Genomic DNA, 21994 nt, shown 5'->3' on the forward strand with positions numbered 1-21994 from the left:
CTTATCTGTGCTATAAGAGCTTAATAAATGGTAATTATCATTGTGATAATAACTCTAAGTACAGCGGTGGGAGGGAGAGTTGAATCTCTGGAGGAAAATGCTATGTCTGAGCCCCCACCATACACCCGGTCCTGCCTAAAGGCAGATAGTCTGGCTGACCACTAGTGACCCTACTCGCTGGGGACAGCAGGACATCAGAGTCAGCCCCAGCTGCAGGATCCTGAGAAACGGGACATGGTGTGGTCACTGAATTTGAATGGGTATTTCTCACTAACTGAAATGACACCATCAAATGACAGTAGAGAAACAGGGACCATGAAGTCAGGCCTTTCTAGAAAAATGCTGAATGTGAGAAAGATGACTTTATTTCACATAAAAGCCAGATTCTATGGCATTTTTTAAAATCCTTGCCTGAGAATATATTCATTGATTTCAGAGAGAGAGGGAGGGAGAAAGGTAGAAAGAGAAACATCGATGTGAGAGAAACATCGATCAATTGTCTCCCGTACATGCCCCAACCAGACACCAAACCTGCAACCTTTTCGTGCATGGGATGGTGATCCAACCAATGGAGCCACTTGGCCAGGGCTGAGACTATAACATTTTAAAAAATTATTTATTTGTTTATTTTTAGAGAGGAGAAGGCAACAAGAAAGAGAGGGAGAGAAATATCAATGTGTAGTTGCCTCTCACGCGCCCCCTACTGGGGACCTGACCCACAACCCAGGCATGTACCCTGACTGGGAATTGAACCGGCAACCCTTTGGTTCACAGGCTGGCACTCAATCCACTGAGCCACACCAGCCAGGGCAGACTGTTACATTTTTAACATGACTCTGTTTTATGCTCCTCAAATGCTGCAGCCGTGCTGTGTTTGTGCCTTGGTTTATCACCTATAAAATGGGAGCGATTCTCACAGTCTTGGAAATAAGCCAGAGGTGTCCGGCAGAGAACACGTGCTAACTTAGCCTTTGCTGTCGTTATCCTCACCTGTCAGTAAGGAAAACGAAGGTCATGTCCTTGAGTAGAAGAGGGGTCAGAGGTCAGCATTTGAGAGGACACTCGCTGCCTGGGTTTCTATTCTGGATCTGCACTTTCTAAGCTGTGTGGCTTTGGGCACATTTTCCACTTTTCTGAGACTCGGTTTGCCCAGCAGCCCGATGGGGCTGGTACCGCCTGCCTCACTGGGCTGTGTGAGGTGTTTCGTAGGTAAAGTGCCAGGCCCTGTAGACAGTGAGACCCTTGAACTTTGGCCAACCCAGCCCCCCCAACATTGACCCCTGATCCCCTTCTCACCCTCCATCTGATTTCTTCTTCCCACAGTGGAGGGCATTGTGGGGCTGGAGCAGGTGAGCAGCCTCGGGGATGGCCCACCGGGGGGCCGTCCCCGCCGGGGCATGTTCCGGACCGTGGGCCAGCTCTACAAGGAGTCTCTGAGCCGCCTTATGGCCACACTCAGCAACACCAACCCCAGCTTCGTCCGCTGTATCGTCCCCAACCACGAGAAGAGGGTGAGTGACCGGGGTGGGGGGAGGGGAGCTCTGGGAGTAGGTAAAGGCCTGGCTGCTGGACTTGGCTGGAGCCACATCTGGTCCCAGGCTCAGCTGTGGCCAGATGTGTCACTTGAGGGACTTGCTTCTCTCCTGTAATCAGTGCCCTGTTAAGAAAATTCATGCGTTATGGGACTTCAATTTTATTGAGCACCTACTAAATGCCAAGTACTAGAGATACATTAGGGAGAAGCACAGCCAAACCCTACTCTCACAGTCTAATACAGAACACAAATACTCAACTAATCACCCACCATGGATGTCCGGTTGGATGTGTAGCTGTGGTCAGTACCACGTAGGATTTGAGCCTTATTGCCAAGGACCAGGGGGCACGTATGGTAATACACAAGCTCCATTTTGCCAGAACGTAAACAATCTGAAGTCAAGCACTTTTACCTCTTTTTTTCACTGCTGAGTCCCCAAAACCAGAACAGTGCATGGCATACAGTGGATATTCAGTGAATGTTTAATGGATGCATGAATATAAAATAATATGCCCGAATGGCTGTAGGAAAGGATCCAGACGTGTGGTTTTCATGCCTTAATTCCCACCACCCGGTGGTTCAAATTCTGCCCTGAGCTAGGGCAGAGCATCGGGTGTGGGTTTTTTGTGGGGGGTTTGTTATTTTTATTGTCTTGCTATAAGCTTCCCATTGGTGCTAGTGTTTAGCCAGGGTTGAGAACAACTAATCTAGAAGGTTCCATAGGAAATGGGATTGTGTTGACTGCTCTGGGGGCACAGGCAAGGCAAAAGGTTTCTTCCTTCCTTCCTTCCTTTCTTAAAAAGATTTTATTTACTTCTTTTCAGTGACAGGGGAAAGGAGAAAGAGAGGGAGAGAAACATCAGTGTGTGGTTGCCTCTTGCACACCCCCTACTGGGGACCTGGCCTGCAACCCAGGCATGAGTCCTGACTGGGAATCGAACTGATGACCTTTCCATTCACATGCTGGCACGCAAACCTCTGAGCCACACCAGCCGGGGCAAAAGGTCTTTTTTGGAGTGTATCTTTTAAATTTGTGTACTGTTTAGATTTTCACCCTTTTTATCATTCTTACCAAATACAATGCTTTATGGGCTTTGTTTACACCACACCTTGGCCGACTATCCTATGTGCTAATTCAGCCAGCATGCCTCCCCCCACACCGTTCCACTTTACATTTATGGTTTTTTATTCCTTTCATTTATTAGTCACTTCACCACATTTACTGTCAGTCTCTCCCACTGGACTGAACTCCCCCAGGGCAGGGATCTCTGCCTGGCATGCAGTAGGTGCTCAGGTACTCAGTAGGTGCTAAATTATAGGTTGAACCAAACGAAATTGCCAACCATTGTTGGCCTGCCGAACCGGCCCGTTCCACGTAGTTTCTCCTGACGGCCGCCGTCCAATGAGTGGCGCCCCCCTGCGGGCGCCACTGACCCTGCATGTCCATCCCACTCCCCACACAGGCCGGGAAGCTGGAGCCACGGCTGGTGCTGGATCAGCTGCGCTGTAATGGCGTCCTGGAGGGCATCCGCATCTGTCGCCAAGGCTTCCCCAATCGCATCCTCTTCCAGGAGTTCCGGCAGCGGTGAGCCGGGTGAAGGGTGGGGTGGGGTGGGGCTTGAGTCTGGAAGACACCCTACCTGCTTCTAACCTCCCACTGCTGCTTCTGTGATGGGACACCGGGCAAGTTCCGTAGGTTTTCAGAGGCTCAGTAGTCCCCTCTGTGATACGGGTGAGCAAACACCCATTCGTGCACTCCCAGAGAGAAAGGGCATAGAGCGTCCTAGTGCAATCAATGTGTTGCAATCACTATTTCTTTAAAAAAGCAGTGGAATAGGATAGAACAGAGAAATATCAGCTGTGGCTGGTGTAGCTCAGTGGATTGAGCTTGGGCTGTGAACCAAAGGGTCGCGGGTTTGATTCTCGGTCAGAGCACATGCCTGGGTTGCTGGCCAGGCCCCCAGTAGGGGATGCACAAGAAGCAACCACACATTGATGTTTCTCTCCCTCTCTTTCTCCCTCCTTTCCACTCTCACTAAAAGTAAATAAATAAAACAAAACAAAAAAAACAAAAGAAGTTCTTATAAAAAAGAAAAATATCAACTTGCAAAAAAGCAAATAATATGGTAAATATTATAATAAAAATTACACTTCATACAAGCTGTATATGTCAGTGCTGTACATTAGAAATAGGATGTTAGCCCCGTAATGCAATTAAAAAATTTGTGATAGCTATATTTTTAAAAGAAACAGGCAAAATTAAGGTTGACAAGATATTTTATTTACCCACTACATCTAAGATATAGGATAATTTTAAGATGTAATCAGTATAAAAAATTAGTGGTGAGATATGGTACAGACTTTTTTTCCTATCAAGTCTTCAAAATGTGGTGTGTGGTTTTTTTTTTCAAATATATTATTTATTTATTTTTAGAGGGGAAGGGAGAGAGACAGAGAGGGAGAGATACATCAACTGTTTGCCCCCTTACTGGGGGCATGTGACCCAGTCAGGGCACATGCAACCCAGGCATGTGCCCTGACTGGGAATTGAACCGGTGACCCTTTGGTTCACAGGCTGGTGTTCAATCCATTGAGCCACACAGACCAGGGCTATCAAAGGGGTTTTGTTTGTTTGTTTGTTTGTTTGTTTTAATTCTGAGTTCCACTCAGAAATTTGAAAGAAATTACTGTAAAGCACTTAGCCCAGGACCTGACCCATGAGAGGTTCAAAACATCAGCTGCTATTTAATCATTTTTAAAATTGATTTTTAGAGAGAGGGAGGAAGAGAAAAAGAAAGATGGACAAATAGATAAACATTGATTTGTTGTTCCAGTTACTTATGCATTCATTGGTTGCTTCTTGTGTGGGCCCTGACCAGGGATTGAACCTACAACCTTGGTATAGCAGGACAATATTCTAACCATCTGAGCTACCTGGTAAGGGCTCAGCTGCTATTTTGTTGTTGTTGTTGTTATTTTTACATTCCCATTCTGAGCCCCACCATTGTTTTCCATCTCAGTGAGATGTAATAAACTCTCATAGTTAACACGCAGTCGTTTCCAAGGAGCTGGGTCTTTTGTTGTCTGTGTCAGCGGTGGTGGTATTAATGTCCTCAGCCTGGTGTGTGGCTGAGATCGAATGTCCATTTCTCTGACTGTTCTCCTTATTGTCATCAGTTATTGCTATCTGTCACTCTGAGCCCAGGGCCCGGCCATGGTGACAGTTTGCTGTAACCCTCCACTCCCCACCCCTGCCCGTCCCCGACAGGTACGAGATCCTGACGCCCAATGCCATCCCCAAGGGCTTCATGGATGGGAAGCAGGCCTGTGAGAAGATGGTGAGTGTGGGGGGCAGGGGTGGGGCGTGCAGGGGCACGTGTGTGTGTGTGTGCACAATCCTAGGCAGAGAGGAGAGGGACGGGGACCTTCCCTGTCATTGACCCTTCTCCTTATCACCCCTGTCCCCTCACAGATCCAGGCCCTAGAACTGGACCCCAACCTCTACCGCGTGGGACAGAGTAAGATTTTCTTCCGGGCCGGGGTCCTGGCCCAGCTGGAAGAGGAACGGGATCTGAAGGTCACGGACATCATCGTGTCCTTCCAGGCAGCTGCCCGGGGATACCTGGCTCGCAAGTGGGGCTCCACACTGTCTTCTGGGGTTCTTCTGATTAAGGGTGGGGGGGGGGGGCAGGGAGGGGTTGACCAGATGGCCCCAGATGTCAAGGCCTGAGAAATGGTAGAAGGGCTGAGAGACAGAGGGAGGGACCCACTGGGTGCCCACGCTTCGTGGTTCTGCAGTCCCTGAGGCCCCTGTGAGGGACACTAGAAACACAGAGAAGAGCTAGACTCTGTCATAGGGTGACCACCCATCCCTGTTTGCCTGGGACTAGAGATTTCCCTGGATGAACGGTTTTCAGTGCTAACATAGAGAAAGCCCCAGGTGGAGGTGGTCACCCTATTGGCCAATCCCTCGAGGGACTTCCGTCTGGAGGGGGAGACAACACAGGCACAAAGTGACACAGTCCAGGGCAAGATGTGCTTTGATGGGGGTCAGACAAGTGCACTGGGGGGCCCAGCAAACCAGGGCGCCCGGGTCACACAGGCGCCCAGGTCACACTGACGCCCAGGTGGACCAAGGAGGGTGGGGAAGGGGTTCAGGGCTCCAGGAATGCAGGAGCTTTGCAGGGGCATCTCCTTCCTCTTGGAACTGGCCCTTGATCAATCAGCAAATAAAAGACCCCCAGATACCAGGCTGAGGGGCGGGGACCTTATCTTGGCTCCTGGGGAGCCTCAGGGGGGCTGTGAGCAGGGGAGGGGCAGGTGTAGAAAGACCCCTCTGCAGGCTTGTTGGGATGGGCTGGGGATGAGGCTGGGTGAAGGTGCAGGTGGGTGAAAGTGAGGCCCGAATGGGGCTGGGGCTGTGAGGATTGGGGAAGGGGCAGGGCAGAGGTGGGCAAGGGCAGGAGGACTGATGAACTGTGCACAAGAAGATTTACCAGTAATAGAATGATGCTTGCACACAGTAGGCATTTAATAACGGTTGACGAGTTGAAGGGAGCTCTCTGTTGCTAAGGGGGCAGGGCCTGGAGGAGCAGGGCGCCCACTCTCCCACCCGCCCATCTCCCCGCCCAGGGCCTTCCAGAAGCGGCAGCAGCAACAGAGCGCTCTCAGGGTGATGCAGCGGAACTGCGCAGCTTACCTCAAGCTGAGGCATTGGCAGTGGTGGCGGCTGTTCATCAAGGTGAGGGCACCTGGAGGGGTGGCCCAAGAAGCAAGGAGGTGGGGGGCCTTGGGGGGCAACTCTGCTGGGGCAAGTGACTTCCTTTGTTTGGGCCTCAGTTTGCTGCAGCTGTCAAAGGGGACCAATCAGCCTGACCTTTGTTCATCAGGATTCTCGAGGTAGCAAGTGGCCAAAAAAATTGGACTCCAACCAACATGGATAAAAGATGCAGGACAGCTTCAGGTGCAGCTGGATCCAGGGCTGAGTTAGGGGGTCCAGAAGACCCCTTCAGATTCAAGAATTCACTGGAAGACCTCCCAGAAATCACAAAAACTGTTATATTCTTGGTCACAATTTATTACAGTGAAAGCCTACAGACTAAAATCAGTAAAGAGAGCCCTGCCTGGTGTGGCTCAGTGGATTGAGCGCCTGCCTGTGAACTGAAGGGTTGCTGTTTCGATTCCCAGTCAGGGCACATGCTTGGGTTGTGGGCCAGGCCCCCAGTAGGGTGCGTGCAAGAGGCAACCACACTTTGATGTTTTTCTCCCTCTCTTCCCCTTCCTCTAAAAATAATAAAAGCGTCAAAAATAATAAGAATAAAATCAGTAAAGAGAAAAGACACACAGGGCAGAGCTCAGGAGAGACCAAGGGGAGCGTCCAGGTGTCTCTTCCAGTGGTGCCCCACGGACAGGTCTTCACCTCCCAGAAATGCCGAGTGACAGCACATTGGGATACCGCCCACCTGAGGGGGGGGGGCGGGGGGAGGGTGTTCACCCGAGCCTCAGTGCCCAGGGTTCTCATTGAGGCCGTCACTTAGGCAGGGCTGACTGGCGAGTGGATGACCTCTGATACTCTGTCTCCAGCCCCTCCAGAGGTCAGGTTGATACCATGTGGCCCCAAACCCCCCAGGTCCTTTGTCAGGTAGATATTCCAAGGGCTTAGAGGCTACCTTGCCCCAGGCCAGGGCCAGTGCTTTCTTTGGAATGAGCAGGGTTCGGACAAGCCAGGCCTGCTGACTTAACCCTTTACTGCACACGGAGGGCCCAAGCAGTGAGGTTAGTTACCCCGCACTCTGTCTCCTGCTTGATGTTCCTCCGTGGTGGAGTCACCTGAAGACTTGGCCACGTGGGGCCACCAGCAGACTGAGACTGCCCTCAGCTGGGCCGGTGTGGGCTTCTCTTATCTCAGAGCTCAGAGTCCAGGTTTCATTCTCATTGGCCCAGCTGCGGTCATGTGACCACCCAGACCTCTCACTGCACATCCACTGAAGCAGGCCCACTGCCCATGTGTCCGCCCAAAGCAGAGGGACAGAGCCAGGTCCTCAGGTGCCCTGTGAGCTCAGGAGCAGTGCACCCCCCAGTGGGGAACTGGAGAGGAGGAAGGGAGATGGAGATTTGGAGGAGAAAATACAGCTCTTCGGTATAATTCGGATACCATGTCTGAGCTGTCCATCTATGTGCCCTTGGCCAGTGTTAATTGAGCACCTACTATGTGCCAATAACTTTTTAAAAAAATATTTTGTTTATTTACTTTTAGACAGGGAGGGAGGGAGAAAAGAGGGAGAGAAACATCAATGTGTGGTTGCCTCTTGCACGCCCCCTACTGGGCACCTGACCCACAACCCAGGCATGTGCCCCAACTGGGAATCAAACCTGTGACCCTATGGTTCGCAGGCTGGTGCTCAACCCACTGAGCCACGCCAGCCGGGGTGTAGGTGCCAATAACTTTTTAGAGTACTGTGATACAATGGTGAACAAAAATAGACAAAGTTTTGCCCTGCAGCGCCCACCGTCTGAGGCATGGGGTCGGCAAGCCCACGGTCCAGGCACCTTTTCTGTACACACCCACTGGTTGATAGAGAATACAGGTGTTCTCTGGGGCTGCTCTTGCATTACAGCCGCAGAACAGAGTCATTCAGACAGGGACAGGGTGGTCCGCAGAGCCTCAGATATTTCCCAGCTGGCCCTTGAAGAAACAGTTTGCCGGCCCTAGGTTGGGGGCTGGTGGGGAGGGTGGACTGGCATCCGTGAACGAATCCCACAGATAAATATAAAGTTGTAGCTATGATAAATGCTGTGAATTAGGGCAGAAAAGAAGATAACAGACTAGAAAAAGGCTTGAGCAGAGAAAAATCACGTAGAGCTGAGAACTGACTCGAAAGCGATGGAACAGAAATTAGCAGGTGGGTCCCACTTAGCAAGGGGGAGGGTGGTTTGCCAAAACTCTCATTCCGGTGATTGGTTCACTTAATTGCACTGTGTAAAGTGCATTTCTCCCCACGGACCTGGGACTGAGAACGCTGAGAAATGCTGTGCAGAATACCGGAGTCTCTTGCATACAAAGATTCATGTAACAAAAACAGAAACTCTGTTCTAGGCTCTTTACAAGGGTTAACTCCATCCTTCATTCCGAAAACCCTGTGCAGTAGGGGCCGTTATTGTCCCCACGGGGGCGCTACTGTGCTTGCCCGAGGTCACTCCGCTAGTCAGTGGAGGATGTGGCTTTGGGACCCAGGAATCCGGCCCTACTCCGAGTGTGAGCTCTTAGCTGCTGGGCCAGTCGGCCGCCCAGCCATTTCACCACCTTGACTTGCCCCTAGGTGAAGCCACTGCTGCAGGTGACACGGCAGGACGAGGTGCTGCAGGCGCGGGCTCAGGAGCTGCAGAAAGTGCAGGAGCTGCAGCAACAGAGTGCCCGCGAGGTGGGCGAGCTCAAAAGCCGCTTGACACAGGTAAGGGGGCGGGGCTGCGGGTGGGGGCAGGGATGCGGGTGGAGCCAGGTTACAAGGGGCGGGGCTGTGAGAAGAATGGGTGGGCTGGATCAGAGCCAGGGTGCTTTGGGGCCGAACAGGGGTTGAAACTGTGTGGTGTGATTGGGTAGTGATGTGCAGGAGGCAGGACCCTGGGGTGTAGCAAAGGTATTGAGTGGGGGGCTGGTTCCCGCCGAGCCCACACGCTGGGGCGGGGGGGGGGGGGGGGGGGGGGGTGGGAAGGGCTCCAGGACAGGGCAGAGCACCGGAGCTTCTGTGCAGCAAGATTAGGGTGTATGGGCTGTGGACTTCTCATTCTTTCCAGTGTTTCTGGGTCTGAAAATACTGCTGAAGCAAACCCCTTGAGAATTTTTGTTTGCTTTTCTTGAATTGCGTCCTTTAGTTAAATTGCTGGGTGTAGGAGTGTTAAAAGAAATGTAAGCTGGTGGAGAGGCCTCTGTGGGGCTGTTGGCAGGGTGGACTGGAGAGGGAGAGGCTGAGGGCCCGAAGGCAGGGGAGGGTCCCCAGCTATGAGGACAGAGAGGAGGGGACAAAGCAGAGGGAGTCGGGGAAGGAGGGACAAGGCTGGGGACTGATGAGGTAGTGAGGGAGAGGGCAACACCCAGGGCTCTGACTTGGTAACTAGGGGAATGTGGGGTCACCCCGAGGTGGGGACCTGGGAGAAGAATGGGCTCGGGGGCTGTACCTCAAAGAGCAGAGCAAATCAGGGGACAGAAGGGACCTGATGCTCCACCGCCTGGGAGCATCGCTTGCTAGCCGCTGCTCCCCCACCCCAACCCCACCCTCAGCTGGAAGAGGAGCGTGCTCGCCTGGCAGAGCAGCTTCGAGCAGAGGCAGAGCTGTGTGCTGAGGCCGAGGAGACCCGGGGGCGGCTGGCAGCCCGCAAGCAGGAGCTGGAGCTGGTGGTGTCGGAGCTGGAAGCCCGTGTGGGTGAGGAGGAGGAGTGCAGCCGCCAGCTGCAAAATGACAAGAAGAGGCTGCAGCAACATATACAGGTCTGGTCCCTGTGAACCCACAGGCCACCCACCCCCTCCCTTCTGTCTACCCCGCCTACCTTGGCTTCTGCAAACAATGTCTCTTTTGGCTATGAATTTGCAGAAAACAGCTCCAAGTGGGTTAAGCAGAAAGAACACCTTTTGTGGTTCAAATAATGGGAGACTCCAGAATGTATAAGCTTCAGGCATGGCTGGATCCAGGTGCTGAAGTGATTTCCTCAGTACTCTGCCTCTCTCCATTTCCTGGCTCCATTTGTCTACCCTCCCAGGATTGCCCTTCAAAATCCAGTGTATATTTTACATTTAAGCCTCATCTCAATTTAGAGGCTGAGCCACTACTGGCAATAGTTTTTCTACATTTATAGTCCATACTTTCTCCAGTTGAAAAAGTTGACTTACATGCCCAAGTTATTGCAAACATGCTTTAAAATTTCTCAGAAATTAACAGGATGTCTTATTTTTATGATTTTATTTGTTTTTAGGGAGGGGAAGGGAGAAAGAGGGAGAGAAATGTCAATGTGTGGTTGCCTCTTGAGCACCCCCTCCTGGGGACCTGGCCTGCAACCCAGGCACGTGTCCTGACTGGGAATTGAACTGGTGACTCTTTGGTTCGCAGGCCCCTGCTCAATCCACTCAGCCACACCAGCCAAAGCTAACTAGGTGTATTTTTTTTAAATTTAAGATAAAATAAAGTGGAAAACATAATTGCTCATTCACACAGCTCACATTTCAAGGGCTCAGGAATGTTTTTGTTGCATCCTCTTCACCCGGTGGGTGAGGCTGGCATCCTGCCCTTTGGTTGGGGAGATGGCCAAATGCACCCTCCCAGCCCCGGACAGGTGAGATAGGTAGCAGTGTGCTGGCCACAAGAACTCGAAACCTGAGCGAAGCAGACACCACACCACAGGGAGCCACCAGGGGGCGCACTCAGGAATAGCGTGAACTAGCCATGACTGTAGGAGACAGGCTTTGCAGTGACAAGAGGGTGAGATGACCCCGGTTCGTGCAGGAAGACGTGACTGGTTTGTTTGGCTCGTTCCCGCAGGCAGGAATCTGACGTCCCCCCACAGGGATGAGCAGGCACTGTGCCTGGTGCTTGTGGGACAGGGGGTGACCTGGCTTGGGAACCTTGTCCCTGGAGCAGAGCGGGTAGGAGGGCTTGTGGTTAGGACACCGTAGTTCCCCCCAATGTTATAGGTGTCAGAGAAACTCCTAATATTGAGTTGTGATTTCTGGTTTCACACCAGAGTCTCCCCATGTGCCTGGTCACTACCCTCGGGGACAGGGCCCACCTACATGACGTGTTTATGTGTTATGTTTAGAGTGGTCAAAATCTTCCTACATACAAGGCTGTGGTTTCCAAAAACTCAAAGATTTCCTTTTAAGATTTTATTTATTTATTTTTGGAGAGAAAGGAAGGGAAGGAGAAAGAGAGGGAGAGAAACATCATTGTGTGGTTGCCTCTCGAGTGTCCCCTACTGGGGACCTGGCCAGCAACCCAGGCATGTGCCCTGACTGGGAATCAAACTCGAGACCCTTTGGTTTGCAGTCCTGAGCTCAATCCACTGAGCTACACGAGCCAGGGCAAGACAAAGATTTTCATCTGTCCTTGGTGCCTAGCACAGCGCCTGGAACACACGAGGCACACACTGAATGCTTGCTGAGCTGATGAGTGAGACAGAAAGGCCATGAGGGCTTTGTCTTTCCCAGCCTCGCCCTCAGTGTGGACCTGTCGGAGCCCCAAGCCCCGGGGGTCTGTGGGCCTTCCCTCCCACCCCATCCTTCCCGTCACACCCCAGCCCCCAGGTCCTGGGTCCTCACCCACCCTCCTGCCCACTCCAGGAGCTGGAGTCGCACCTTGAGGCGGAGGAGGGGGCCCGGCAGAAGCTGCAGCTGGAGAAGGTGACGACGGAGGCAAAGCTGAAGAAATTCGGGGAGGATCTGCTGCTCTTGGAAGACCAGAACGCCAAGCTGAGCAAGGTCGGTGCCCGGGAGCCCCTCGGGCCGGGGGAGTGGGCGCGGCGGTGGGCGCATGGGTCCCCCTCTGCCTCCACCCCCGGCTGGCCCTGCCACAGAGTGTCACTCGCAACCCGGGCTGTATCTCCCTTTCTCTCCCCTTGCCTCCCTCTGTCATTCTGTTACTCAAGCAGGCATTGATTGTGCACCTACTGTGTGTCATTACTTGTCGCTGCACCACAAGCTGTGCAAACCACCACCATTGCATTATACCCCGTCGCCCTGTGGCTCGGCCGCACAGGACCTCCTCTGCCCCCCTCAGGCGGCCGGTCCCCTCTCAGGTGGCTGGGGCTGGGTGTCTGGTGTCTCTGAGCTCCTCCGTGGGGCCTGTCTCCCCTCGAGAGAGCCCAGATGTCCAAGGCCGCTGCTCAGGGCTCTGGGCCGGGGAAGCAGAAGCAGCTGGCACCACTTCCCTTACACCCCGTTGGTCGGTGCTGGCGAACATTGGCTCCGGAAGGCCAGGCAGTAACACCCGCAGGCCCTTCTGTTGTGGTTGCAACTGCTCAGTTCTGTCCTTGTCGCTGGGCGCAGCTACAGACGGCTGCTGGTCGGCATGGCGTGGCTGTGTCCCAATAAAACTTGACTTACAAAAACAGGTGGCAGGCTGGGTGTGGCCTGCACACTGATCTGCAGACCACTGGGCTTCAAGTGGTCACAGACTCCAAGGTGGGGAACTAGACTCCACCCCAGGAGGAGGACACAGCGAAGGATCTGCCACTGTCTAACCAGCCACAGCCAGGGCTGCGCTGGGCGCAGGGGATGCGACATTGAACTAACTAGAAAGCCGTCCACACCCTCCCCGGGGGAAGGGATGCTACGCCAGTCCCCATAGGAAATAAACATTATCACGCTCTGTGGCTTAATGATAATCTGTGGCAGAAAAGAACAGAAAACTGTGCAGAGGGGTGGCCTGCTCTGTTCCGGAGGTGGTCAGGGTGACCTCGGGCTTCCTGGGGGAATCCACGCCTGAGCAGAGAGCTCCAGGACACACAGGAGTTTTCTGGAACATTCTGGAACATGCCATGGCTATTCTATTGCACTCTGTTCCGTTGCCTTCTTGTTAAGGGGTCGTGCTGACCCGCTGTATGGATTTCTAAAACGGCTCGAGGTTCTAAAAGTACTGCTCTGGGCTGGCGCCTGTCAAACTCTCGTGAGCTCGGGAACCTCACCCAGAGCTTGTGAAAATGCTGGTTCTGCTGCAGCAGGCCCAGGGTGGGCCCGAGACTCAAGATCCAGCCTCTGGGACAAGCTCCCGTGTGAGGCTGAGGCTGCTGGTCCGCCGTCCGCAAGCTGAGCAGTAGCGAGGGCCGAGCCCTCCCACATGATGCCGCAGGGTCGTTTAGAAGAGCAAATCGTTAGACTCACCCTCAGGGTCCATCAGGGGAGGGGTGGTCAGTGAATGGTGCTGTGTTTCCAGTAAAGAATCTGCATCGCAGTTAGCACGAGGCCCGGTGGGCGGGGACAGGGACAGAGACCCTGGACTAGAATGGACGGGAGGGAGGGACTGGGGGCAGGAAGGTCAGGGGAGGAAGGAGGCGAGCAGACACCCCAATGAGAACAACACCCCAGATGGGGCTCTGGCAGGCACTGCCCCTGACGCCCCACCCCCCCATGGCCCACAGGAGCGGAAGCTGCTGGAGGAGCGCCTGGCCGAGTTCTCATCCCAGGCCGCCGAGGAGGAGGAGAAGGTCAAGAGCCTCAATAAGCTCCGACTGAAATACGAGGCCACGATTGCAGACATGGAGGGTGAGCACCCGCTGGCAGTGGGCACCCGAGGGGGGCTGTGCATGCTCCCCAGGGACACCTCGGGCCAGCCTCCTGTGCCACACAGGGCCTCAGTGGTCATATCTGCTAAATGGGGGAAGGAAAGAAGGCTTGAGACGGAGCGGGGGTCCTCTCAGCTCTCATGTTGTTTCTGTCTCTCAGTCATTCTCTTGTCTTGGGTCTCTCTCTCTCTCTCCATCCCACTCACTGTATCCAACACTTGTTTTGTCACTCCGTCTCTTGCTGTAGACTTGGAATCAGAAGCAGAAGGGACCAAGCACAGGAGGCAGCTTGGGGGGACAGGGAGGAGAGGGCAGGGTGGAGAGGCAGAGAGCAGGAGCAGTGGCTGTCCTAGGGGGCGAGGAGGAGTGGACAGTGTCCGAGGGTCTGGCCGGGAAGCTGGAAAGAGGAGGGAGACGCTGAGCCAAGCTTGACACCCGGCAAGTGCAGGACCAAAAGTCTCCTTGGGAGCCACCAGGCGTGGGGTATGTGGGTGTGGAGCCCTCGTGCATGGCCCCCTGCTCCCGTCTCCAGACCGCCTACGGAAGGAGGAGAAGAGCCGCCAGGAGCTGGAGAAGCTGAAGCGGCGGCTAGACGGGGAGAGCTCGGAGCTGCAGGAGCAGATGGTGGAGCAGCAGCAGCGGGTGGAGGAGCTGCGGGCCCAGCTGGGCCGCAAGGAAGAGGAGCTGCAGGCTGCCGTGGCCAGGTGCGGGGTCGGGGGTGGGGGTTTGGCGGGGTGCAGAGCACTGCACCTGGCCTGCCAGCATCGCTGGCGGGGGTGGTGCACCCCACCAAGACCCTCCTGGGTGTAGAGCCCCTCACCAGCCATGCACATACCACCCCCTCTCTGTGTCCCTTGTGTGAAGTGGCCCTAGCCAGAGTTCCAGGCCCACCTGCTTAAGGGAAAGGTGGAAAAAGGCTCTGTTGTCTAGTAATTCGCACGGTTCCGGGTGCAGAACAGGGGCAAGAACGCGTGATTTCTTCTTCTGCCTCAGCCTCCTATCACAAAGCAGCCCAGAGGCGGCGTGATTGGGAAAGTGATCTGACTATCTTAGCAGTTGGAATCATAGTGACAGGCATTCCCGATTACTGAGCACCTGCTATGTCCCTGAGAGGGTGCTGGGTTTTTCCAATGCTTCTGGTCCACTGTGCCTCGAGCAAATTGAGATGCACTTGATCGTAGCTAAAAATGTGCTTCTTAGAATCGCTGGTACACAGTGTGTGTATGTGTGTGTGTGTGTGTGTTTGTGAGTGGCTAAGAACACACACCCTCGAGTCTGACTTCTGGGTTCAAATCCTGGCTCCTCCCCTTTCTGGCCACATGACTTCACCAAGGGCCATCAACTGTAGCCTCAGTTTCCTTGTCTGTAAAATGGGGGCTAGCATAGGAATTTAATAAGAAGGTGCTCATAATGCCCTGGCTGGTGTGGCTCAGTGGATGGCCTGCAAACCAAAGGGTCACTGGTTCAATTCCCAGTTAGGGCACATGCCTGGGTTGTGTGTGGGCCAGGTATCTAGTTGGGGGCATGTGAGAGGCAATGTTTCTCTTCCTTTCTTCCCCTCTACTTCAAAGTAAATAAGTAATTTTTTAAAAGAAGATGTGAGAGAGAAACATTGATTGGTTGCCTCTCCCATGTGCCTGGACCAGGGAAGGAACCCACAACCCAGGCCTGTGCCCTCACTGGGAATCGAACCAGTGACCTTTTGCTTTGCTGGACAACACCCAACCAACAGCCCACCGGTCAGGGTGGGACTTTCCTGTTCTTGATAAGAGGGACCATATAGCATGTAGCCTTTTGCATTCGCATGAATTTTATTGCTCTTCTCTTGGCAACCCTGGGAAGTGGGCTATTTCTGCCTCTCACAGGCCAGGAGCCTACTGTTCAGAGAGGCAGTCACTTGCCAGGCAGCTGGCCCAGCGAGGGACACAAACAACCCCAGTCTGCACAGCCCCCGGCCGGCGCTGCCCCTCCACACCGCTTCTCTGTGCAAGAGGCTGTGTCCCCTAGGGGTCATGAGGCAGGTCTCTGGGGTCAGCTTGGCCGCTCACTGACCGTGTGCCCGGGCATGCACCTGCCCTGCTCTGTGCCTCGGTTTCCTCATTGGGCGTCAGTATTAAGTGAGACCACAGAGTAAAGGGCTAGCATGTGGCAGGAGCTTAGCAATTGTCCCTGGGATTACTGTCCGTGTCATTCCCATTTTACAGCTCAGAAAACTGAGGCTCTGAGTACTGAAGGCCCATGCCCAGGGGCAGAGCTGGGTTGGAACCACAGACAAGTCATCCACAAAGTCCACATCTGGCCTCTCTGCCCCCAGAAGTCATCCCTGCCCCTGTGACTAACTCTGCGGTCCTTATCTGTCCCCAGGGTGGAGGAGGAGGGGGGGGCCCGGGCCCAGCTGCTCAAATCCCTGCGGGAGGCGCAAGCAGGCCTGGCTGAGGCCCAGGAAGACCTGGAGGCCGAGCGGGCGGCCAGGGCCAAGGCGGAGAAGCAGCGGCGGGACCTGAGTGAGGAGCTGGAGGCCCTGCGGGGCGAGCTAGAGGACACGCTGGACTCCACCAACGCTCAGCAGGAGCTCCGGTGAGGCCGGGCCACCTGGCGGCCAGCACAGCCTGGGCACGTGCAGGGGTGGCGGAGGGAGGGAGGACTGGGGTGAGACTTCTCCCTCGACACAAGGCACTCAACAGTTGTTTATGGAGTGCCAAGTCTGGGCCAGCCTGGGGACAGAGAGGAGTCAGACCCAGACATTGCCGCCGGGAACTCCCAGTCTCGGGGGGGAGGCAGATTGGGGTGAACAACAGACCTGACCCAGAAGAAGTGTGCTTCAGCGGAACAGTGTAGCATGTAAGAGAAGGCCTCTAAGCCACATCTGTGGGAGGGGGTTCAGGAAGACTCCCCTGAGAAGGGGCCTTTCGGATGGGGTTTTGAAAGATCAGTAGGAGTTCACCCCTAAAGCCACATTCCTCCCACAGCATCAATGTCCAGATCCTTTACGGAGTGTGGAGTGAGGTCCCCGTCCTTGGAGGGGGACAATAAACAGAAGCACAACCAGCTGTTGGGGGGGCTCCCGCAAACCCCTGCCTTCCACTGTTCTGAAATTCTGTTCTCTGCCCCCTCCCCACACCCAAAGGTCCAAGAGGGAGCAGGAGGTGACGGAGTTGAAGAAGGCTCTGGAGGAGGAGACGCGCGTGCACGAGGTGGCGGTGCAGGAGCTGAGGCAGCGCCACACCCAGGCGCTGGGAGAGCTGGCGGAGCAGCTGGAGCAGGCCCGGAGGGTGGGTGAAGGCTGGAATTGGGGGGAGATTTGGGGGGACCACGGGGAGGGAGGGCAGGCGGGCTGCTGGGTTGTAAGGGGTGCTCTTGGCAGGGTCTAGGCCAGTCCACCTGTCTGGGGTTCTTTTCTCCCATACTCCTGTCCTGGTTTTAGCTTCACTAGCATTCACTGAGCATGTACGGTGCTCCAGAGACCACGCTGGGAGCCCAGCCATGAGCAAAATAGCCGACTCCCCTCCCTGCGGAGTTTACATTGTGGCAGGAGAGGCAGCGTGTAGGCAAAATAATCACATTTGTCATGGGCATGGGGGTAATAAGTGCTGTGGGAAAGGATGGACAGGAAGCGGAGTCAGGTGCTGAGTTGGGGGGTTGTGGCTTTAAATAGAGGCTGTGCTGGGGTTGTGTGAGAAGGTGCCAGCTGAGTGAGAAAATGGAGGGAGTGGAGGGTCGAGCCATCCCGGCATTGGGGAGGAGGTGAGTTCCAGGCAGAAGGCATAGCCAGTGCAAAGGCCCTGAGGCGGGAATGTGCCTGGCCTGGGTGGTGGAGGACATCCTGAATCATTGCTTGTTTCGCTCCCCTGCCAGGGCAAAGGCGCGTGGGAGAAGACCCGGTTGGCTATGGAGACCGAGGTGTCTGAGCTCCGGGCGGAGCTGAGTACCCTGCAGACCACGCGTCAGGAGGGTGAGCAGCGGAGGCGCCGCCTGGAGTTGCAGCTGCAGGAGGTGCAGGGCCGTGCCAGCGATGGTGAGCGGGCGCGCGTGGAGGCCGCTGAGAAGCTGCAGCGAGCCCAGGTGAGCGGGGCAGGCGTGGTCTCTGCTGTGTGACCTGGAGAGAGACGCCTGCTCTCTCTGGGCTTCTGTTTGGCCCCTTCCAATTTTTCCAGCGTAATCATGTGTGGCTAGCTCGTGTTTGCTGACTGGTTATCTCATCCCAAACATCCTGTGTATTTCAGAGAGTCCTCCTGACTCTCCTTGGATGCCAGTGCTAATATATTTTTAATATTTTATTTATTTTTAGACAGGGGGAAGGGAAGGAGAAAGAGAAGGAGAGAAACATCAATGTGTGGTTGCCTCTCGTGCGCCCCCTACTGGGGACCTGGCCCACAACCCAGGCATGTGTCCTGACTGGGAATCAAACCAGCAACCGTTTGGTTCGTAGCCTGCACTCAATCCACTGAGCCACACCAGCCAGGGCCCTGTGTGTGTTTTTGCATGGACATACGTTTTCACTTCTCTTGGGTGCTCACCTACGAGCAGAATTGCTAGGCAATATGGATACTTTATGTTTCACCGTCTGAGGAACGGCCAGACCTTGCTCCACGGCTGCTGCACCATTTACATTCCCACCAGCCGTGTGGTCGGGATGGGAGGTGGAGGAGCAGCTGGGGTGGGCCAGGGGGAGGCCGCCTCTGGGAGGCCGCCTCTGGAAGGTGCCCCTCTCCCGCAGGCTGAACTCGAGAACGTGTCTGGGGCGCTGAGTGAGGCCGAGTCCAGAGCCATCAGGCTGAGCAAGGAGCTGAGCAGCACAGAGGCCCAGCTGCATGACACCCAGGTGACCGCCACCCCCTCCCTCCGGCTCCCGGCCCCTCCCACCCCTCTGCCCACCCCTGACATCCATTCTTCCTTCTGTCCACAGGAGTTGCTGCAGGAGGAGACCAGGGCAAAGCTGGCCTTGGGGTCCCGGGTGCGAGCCTTGGAGGCTGAGGCGGCGGGGCTGCGGGAGCAGCTGGAGGAGGAGGCGACCGCTAGGGAGCGCGCCGGCCGCGAGCTGCAGACCGCCCAGGTCCAGGTGAGCAGTGCTGGAGGGGGGGGACCTCCGGGGGGCCTCAGTCCGCAAACCTGCTCCTCCCGGTTCCCTGGCACAGAGACGGGGGCCCTTTGCCCAACTGGCCAGAGCCCAGCCTTCTGGGCACCAGCCTCGCCTCCCACTGCCCCTCAGCCCCCACGGCCCGTCTGTGCGGAACCCTGGTGTCCTGTCTTACCCCCTCCTTCCCATCCACACAGCCCCAGTCCTGCTCAGGCCTCCTCCTCTGCTCCCTGGATCCTCATCTCAGCTTCTCTTCAAGCCTCCCTGCCTCCAGTCTCTCCTTGTCTCTCCCTGGCTCATCCTCCACATGGCCTCTCTACCCCAAGAGCTGGCCCTGCCCTTCCCCGGCTCACAGCCCTCCCACTGGCTCCCCAGCTGTCCCTGGACAAAGCTTGTGGCTCTCAGTGGGGTGCCGGAGACCTTGCCTTCTCTGGCCCTTCCTTCCTCTCTGGCTGCATTCACCTCTCTTGTCTGCTTCCCGCTCCACTTTCGAAAAACCCTTGTCACGCTTCAGGACTCCACGATTGTGGGAAGTCCCTGGCCACCACCTCTGAGCTCCCGGCACCCTTCTTTCTCCTCTGTCCCCACTCCAGTCATCTTGGGCTGGAACACTCTCTGCCCCACCAAATGGAAGGAAAGCTCCTTTAAAGTGAGACTTCGAGTTAGATGTGGTCCCCAACGTGGGCCAACCGAGAGCCTGATTTATGGGAAGCCTGGTGAAATGCCTGTTGAGGGAATGGGCGTTGAATGCATGCCTGCAAATACCCTTCTTCAACTGGCAAACTCCTATGCATACCTTAAGTTCCATCTCAAATGCCACCTCCTCCCGGAAGTCTCCCTTAAATGTTCTAAACAGATTCTGAAAGCCTCCTGAGGAATCCCATGGCTCCCAGACTTCTGCCTTCGCCTCCATCACCCTGGCTGGGACACTGAGTCCTCGCCACCAGACTGGGGCTTCCCCAGGGCAGAGCCCTGGTCTGATTCACCTTCTGGGTCTCGGCAGGAATAATTTTAATCTCATGGAAAAGCTGGGGCTCATAGAACTCACAACCTTAACCCCACTCAGAGGCAAAAGAGCCCAGGGCAGGGAGTCATTTTCTTCTTCAGGCCTCAGTCTCCTCATCTGGGAAATGGGGCGCTACCGGCTCACGCCTGGGTCACAGCCATGACTGCCACCCACCGTCTCTGTCTTCCCCATCAGCTCGCAGATTGGCGGCGGCGCCAGGACGAGGAGGCTGGGGCGCTGGAGGCCGGGGAAGAGGCTCGGCGCCGGGCAGTCCGCGAGGCTGAGGCCGTGACGCAGCGGCTGATGGAAAAAACTGAGGTGGTGGAGCGGCTGGAGCGCGGCCGCCGGCAGCTGCAGCAGGAGCTGGATGACGTCAGCATGGACCTGGAGCAGCAGCGGCAGCTCGTGAGCACGCTGGAGAAGAAGCAGCGCAAATTCGACCAGGTGCGCCCCCGAGGTTACCCCGCTGGGATGCCGGGGTGCCAGTCCGTGTTTCCCATCGTCACTGCGGGCAGTCGGGAACGTGTGTGGTGTCTCTGCTCCACCGTGAACTTGAGGGGGACCCTAGGGCAAGACGCTCCTTCCCTCTGAGTCTTTAAAATGACGTGCCCATCCAACCTGATGGCTGTCTCGTCCCAGAGTAACTATTGGTGGCACCCCCTTTACCCCCAAACGTGTCCTCAAGGTGCACCAAAGGGCGCTGTCGAGGATTAAATGAAAACACATCTCGCTTCTCCTGCAGGCTCGCTGTGCCTCTGGCAAGCTGCTTTGCCCATTTCGGCCTCAGTGTGCCCATCTAGGAAATGGGTGTAATATTGAACATCTGGAAACCTGAGGATGAAATAAAGATCACAGAACCCTAGAGGATTCACATCAGGCAACCTGACCCTGGCCAGTATGGCTCAGTTGATTGGAGTGTTGTCCTATAAACAGAAAGGTTGAGGGTTCAATTCCTGGTCAGGGCACAGGCCCAGGTTGCAGGTTCATTCCCCAGTCGGGATGCATATGAGAGGCAACTGGTGGGTGTTCCTCTCTCACCTCCATGTTTCTCTCCCTCTCTTTCTCCCTCCTCTCCCCTTTCTCTAAAACCAATAAGCATGTCTTCCGGTGAGGATTAAAAAAAAAAGTTCCAGCAACCCTGACTATTGAATCCCAGCTCAGCCCCTTTCTGGCTGTGTAGCTTAGGAAAACTGTTCCACCTTCTCTGTGCCTCATTCTTTTAATCTGGAAAATGGAAGCATTATTATTTTGCCTTCATTTTTGGAAGATGTTTTCACTGGATAGAGAATGCTAGGTAGACGATTTGATTCTCTCAGCCCTTAGGAGCGACCTTTCCGCGATCTCTGGCCTCCAGTGTTTCAGATGGAAAGTTAGTGGATGCTGAAACCGCTGTTTCCCCACGGGTCCTGTGACCTGTTTTTCCAGTCGGCTTCAGTTTTTCCCTTTATCTCTGGTTTTTAGCAGTTCTAACTACACGTGCAGCCGTGGGCGTTGTGCGTGTCCTGCTTTGGGTTGGCCAGGCTTCCTGGGTGGGTGTTTTTGATAAAAAATGTACACCTTTAGCCATTATTTCTTCAAATATTTTTATGCGCCATCTTCCCTCTTCCCCCTTCTTCTCAGATGCCAAATACCTGTGTGTATGGCTGCTTAATGCAGTCCCAAAGATCAGCATGGCCTTTTGTGTCTCCACTTTTTTGTATCCTAGAATTCTATATGAATTCTCTTCATACAAATCTCTTTTTTTGTGGGCTTCCTTTACTCACAATATTTTGAGATTCATCTATGTTTTTGCATGTAACAGTAATCCATTCCTTTTTTTTTAATGGCTGCGTATTGTTCCTATATAGGTAAACCATGTTTTGTGTATCCATTAGCCTGTTGGTGAACATTTGAGGAATTTCCTCATTTGGGCTGTTATAAATAAAGCCTTAGTCTTTCTGACAGGATGTAGTGTTTTTCTTTTCTTTTCTTTCTTTCTTTTTTTAAGATTTGTTTATTATTTTTAGAGAGAGGGGAAGGGAGGGAGAAAGAGAGGGAAAGAAACATCAATGTGTGGTTGTCTCTTGTGTGCCCCCTACTTGGGACCTGGCCAGCAACCCAGGCATGTGCC

The 21994-nt window shown here is 54.6% G+C and overlaps 1 protein-coding gene across 1 annotated transcript in view; it reads left to right on the top strand.

Moving 5' to 3' along the window:
- The window catches only part of MYH14 (myosin heavy chain 14), a 73642-nt gene that overhangs the window by 35286 nt on the left and 16362 nt on the right, over window positions 1-21994 (top strand). The window contains 16 exon segments of the mRNA XM_036012600.1: window positions 1324-1511; window positions 2998-3119; window positions 4803-4872; window positions 5007-5167; window positions 6167-6275; window positions 8854-8985; window positions 9813-10019; window positions 11862-11999; window positions 13658-13781; window positions 14334-14505; window positions 16166-16378; window positions 16929-17073; window positions 17657-17863; window positions 18519-18623; window positions 18708-18860; window positions 20080-20328. Coding sequence (XP_035868493.1) covers window positions 1324-1511; window positions 2998-3119; window positions 4803-4872; window positions 5007-5167; window positions 6167-6275; window positions 8854-8985; window positions 9813-10019; window positions 11862-11999; window positions 13658-13781; window positions 14334-14505; window positions 16166-16378; window positions 16929-17073; window positions 17657-17863; window positions 18519-18623; window positions 18708-18860; window positions 20080-20328 — 2495 coding nt within the window.

This window comes from Phyllostomus discolor, chromosome 12 (genome assembly GCF_004126475.2).
Source record: "Phyllostomus discolor isolate MPI-MPIP mPhyDis1 chromosome 12, mPhyDis1.pri.v3, whole genome shotgun sequence".
Classification (NCBI taxonomy): Eukaryota; Metazoa; Chordata; class Mammalia; order Chiroptera; family Phyllostomidae; genus Phyllostomus; species Phyllostomus discolor.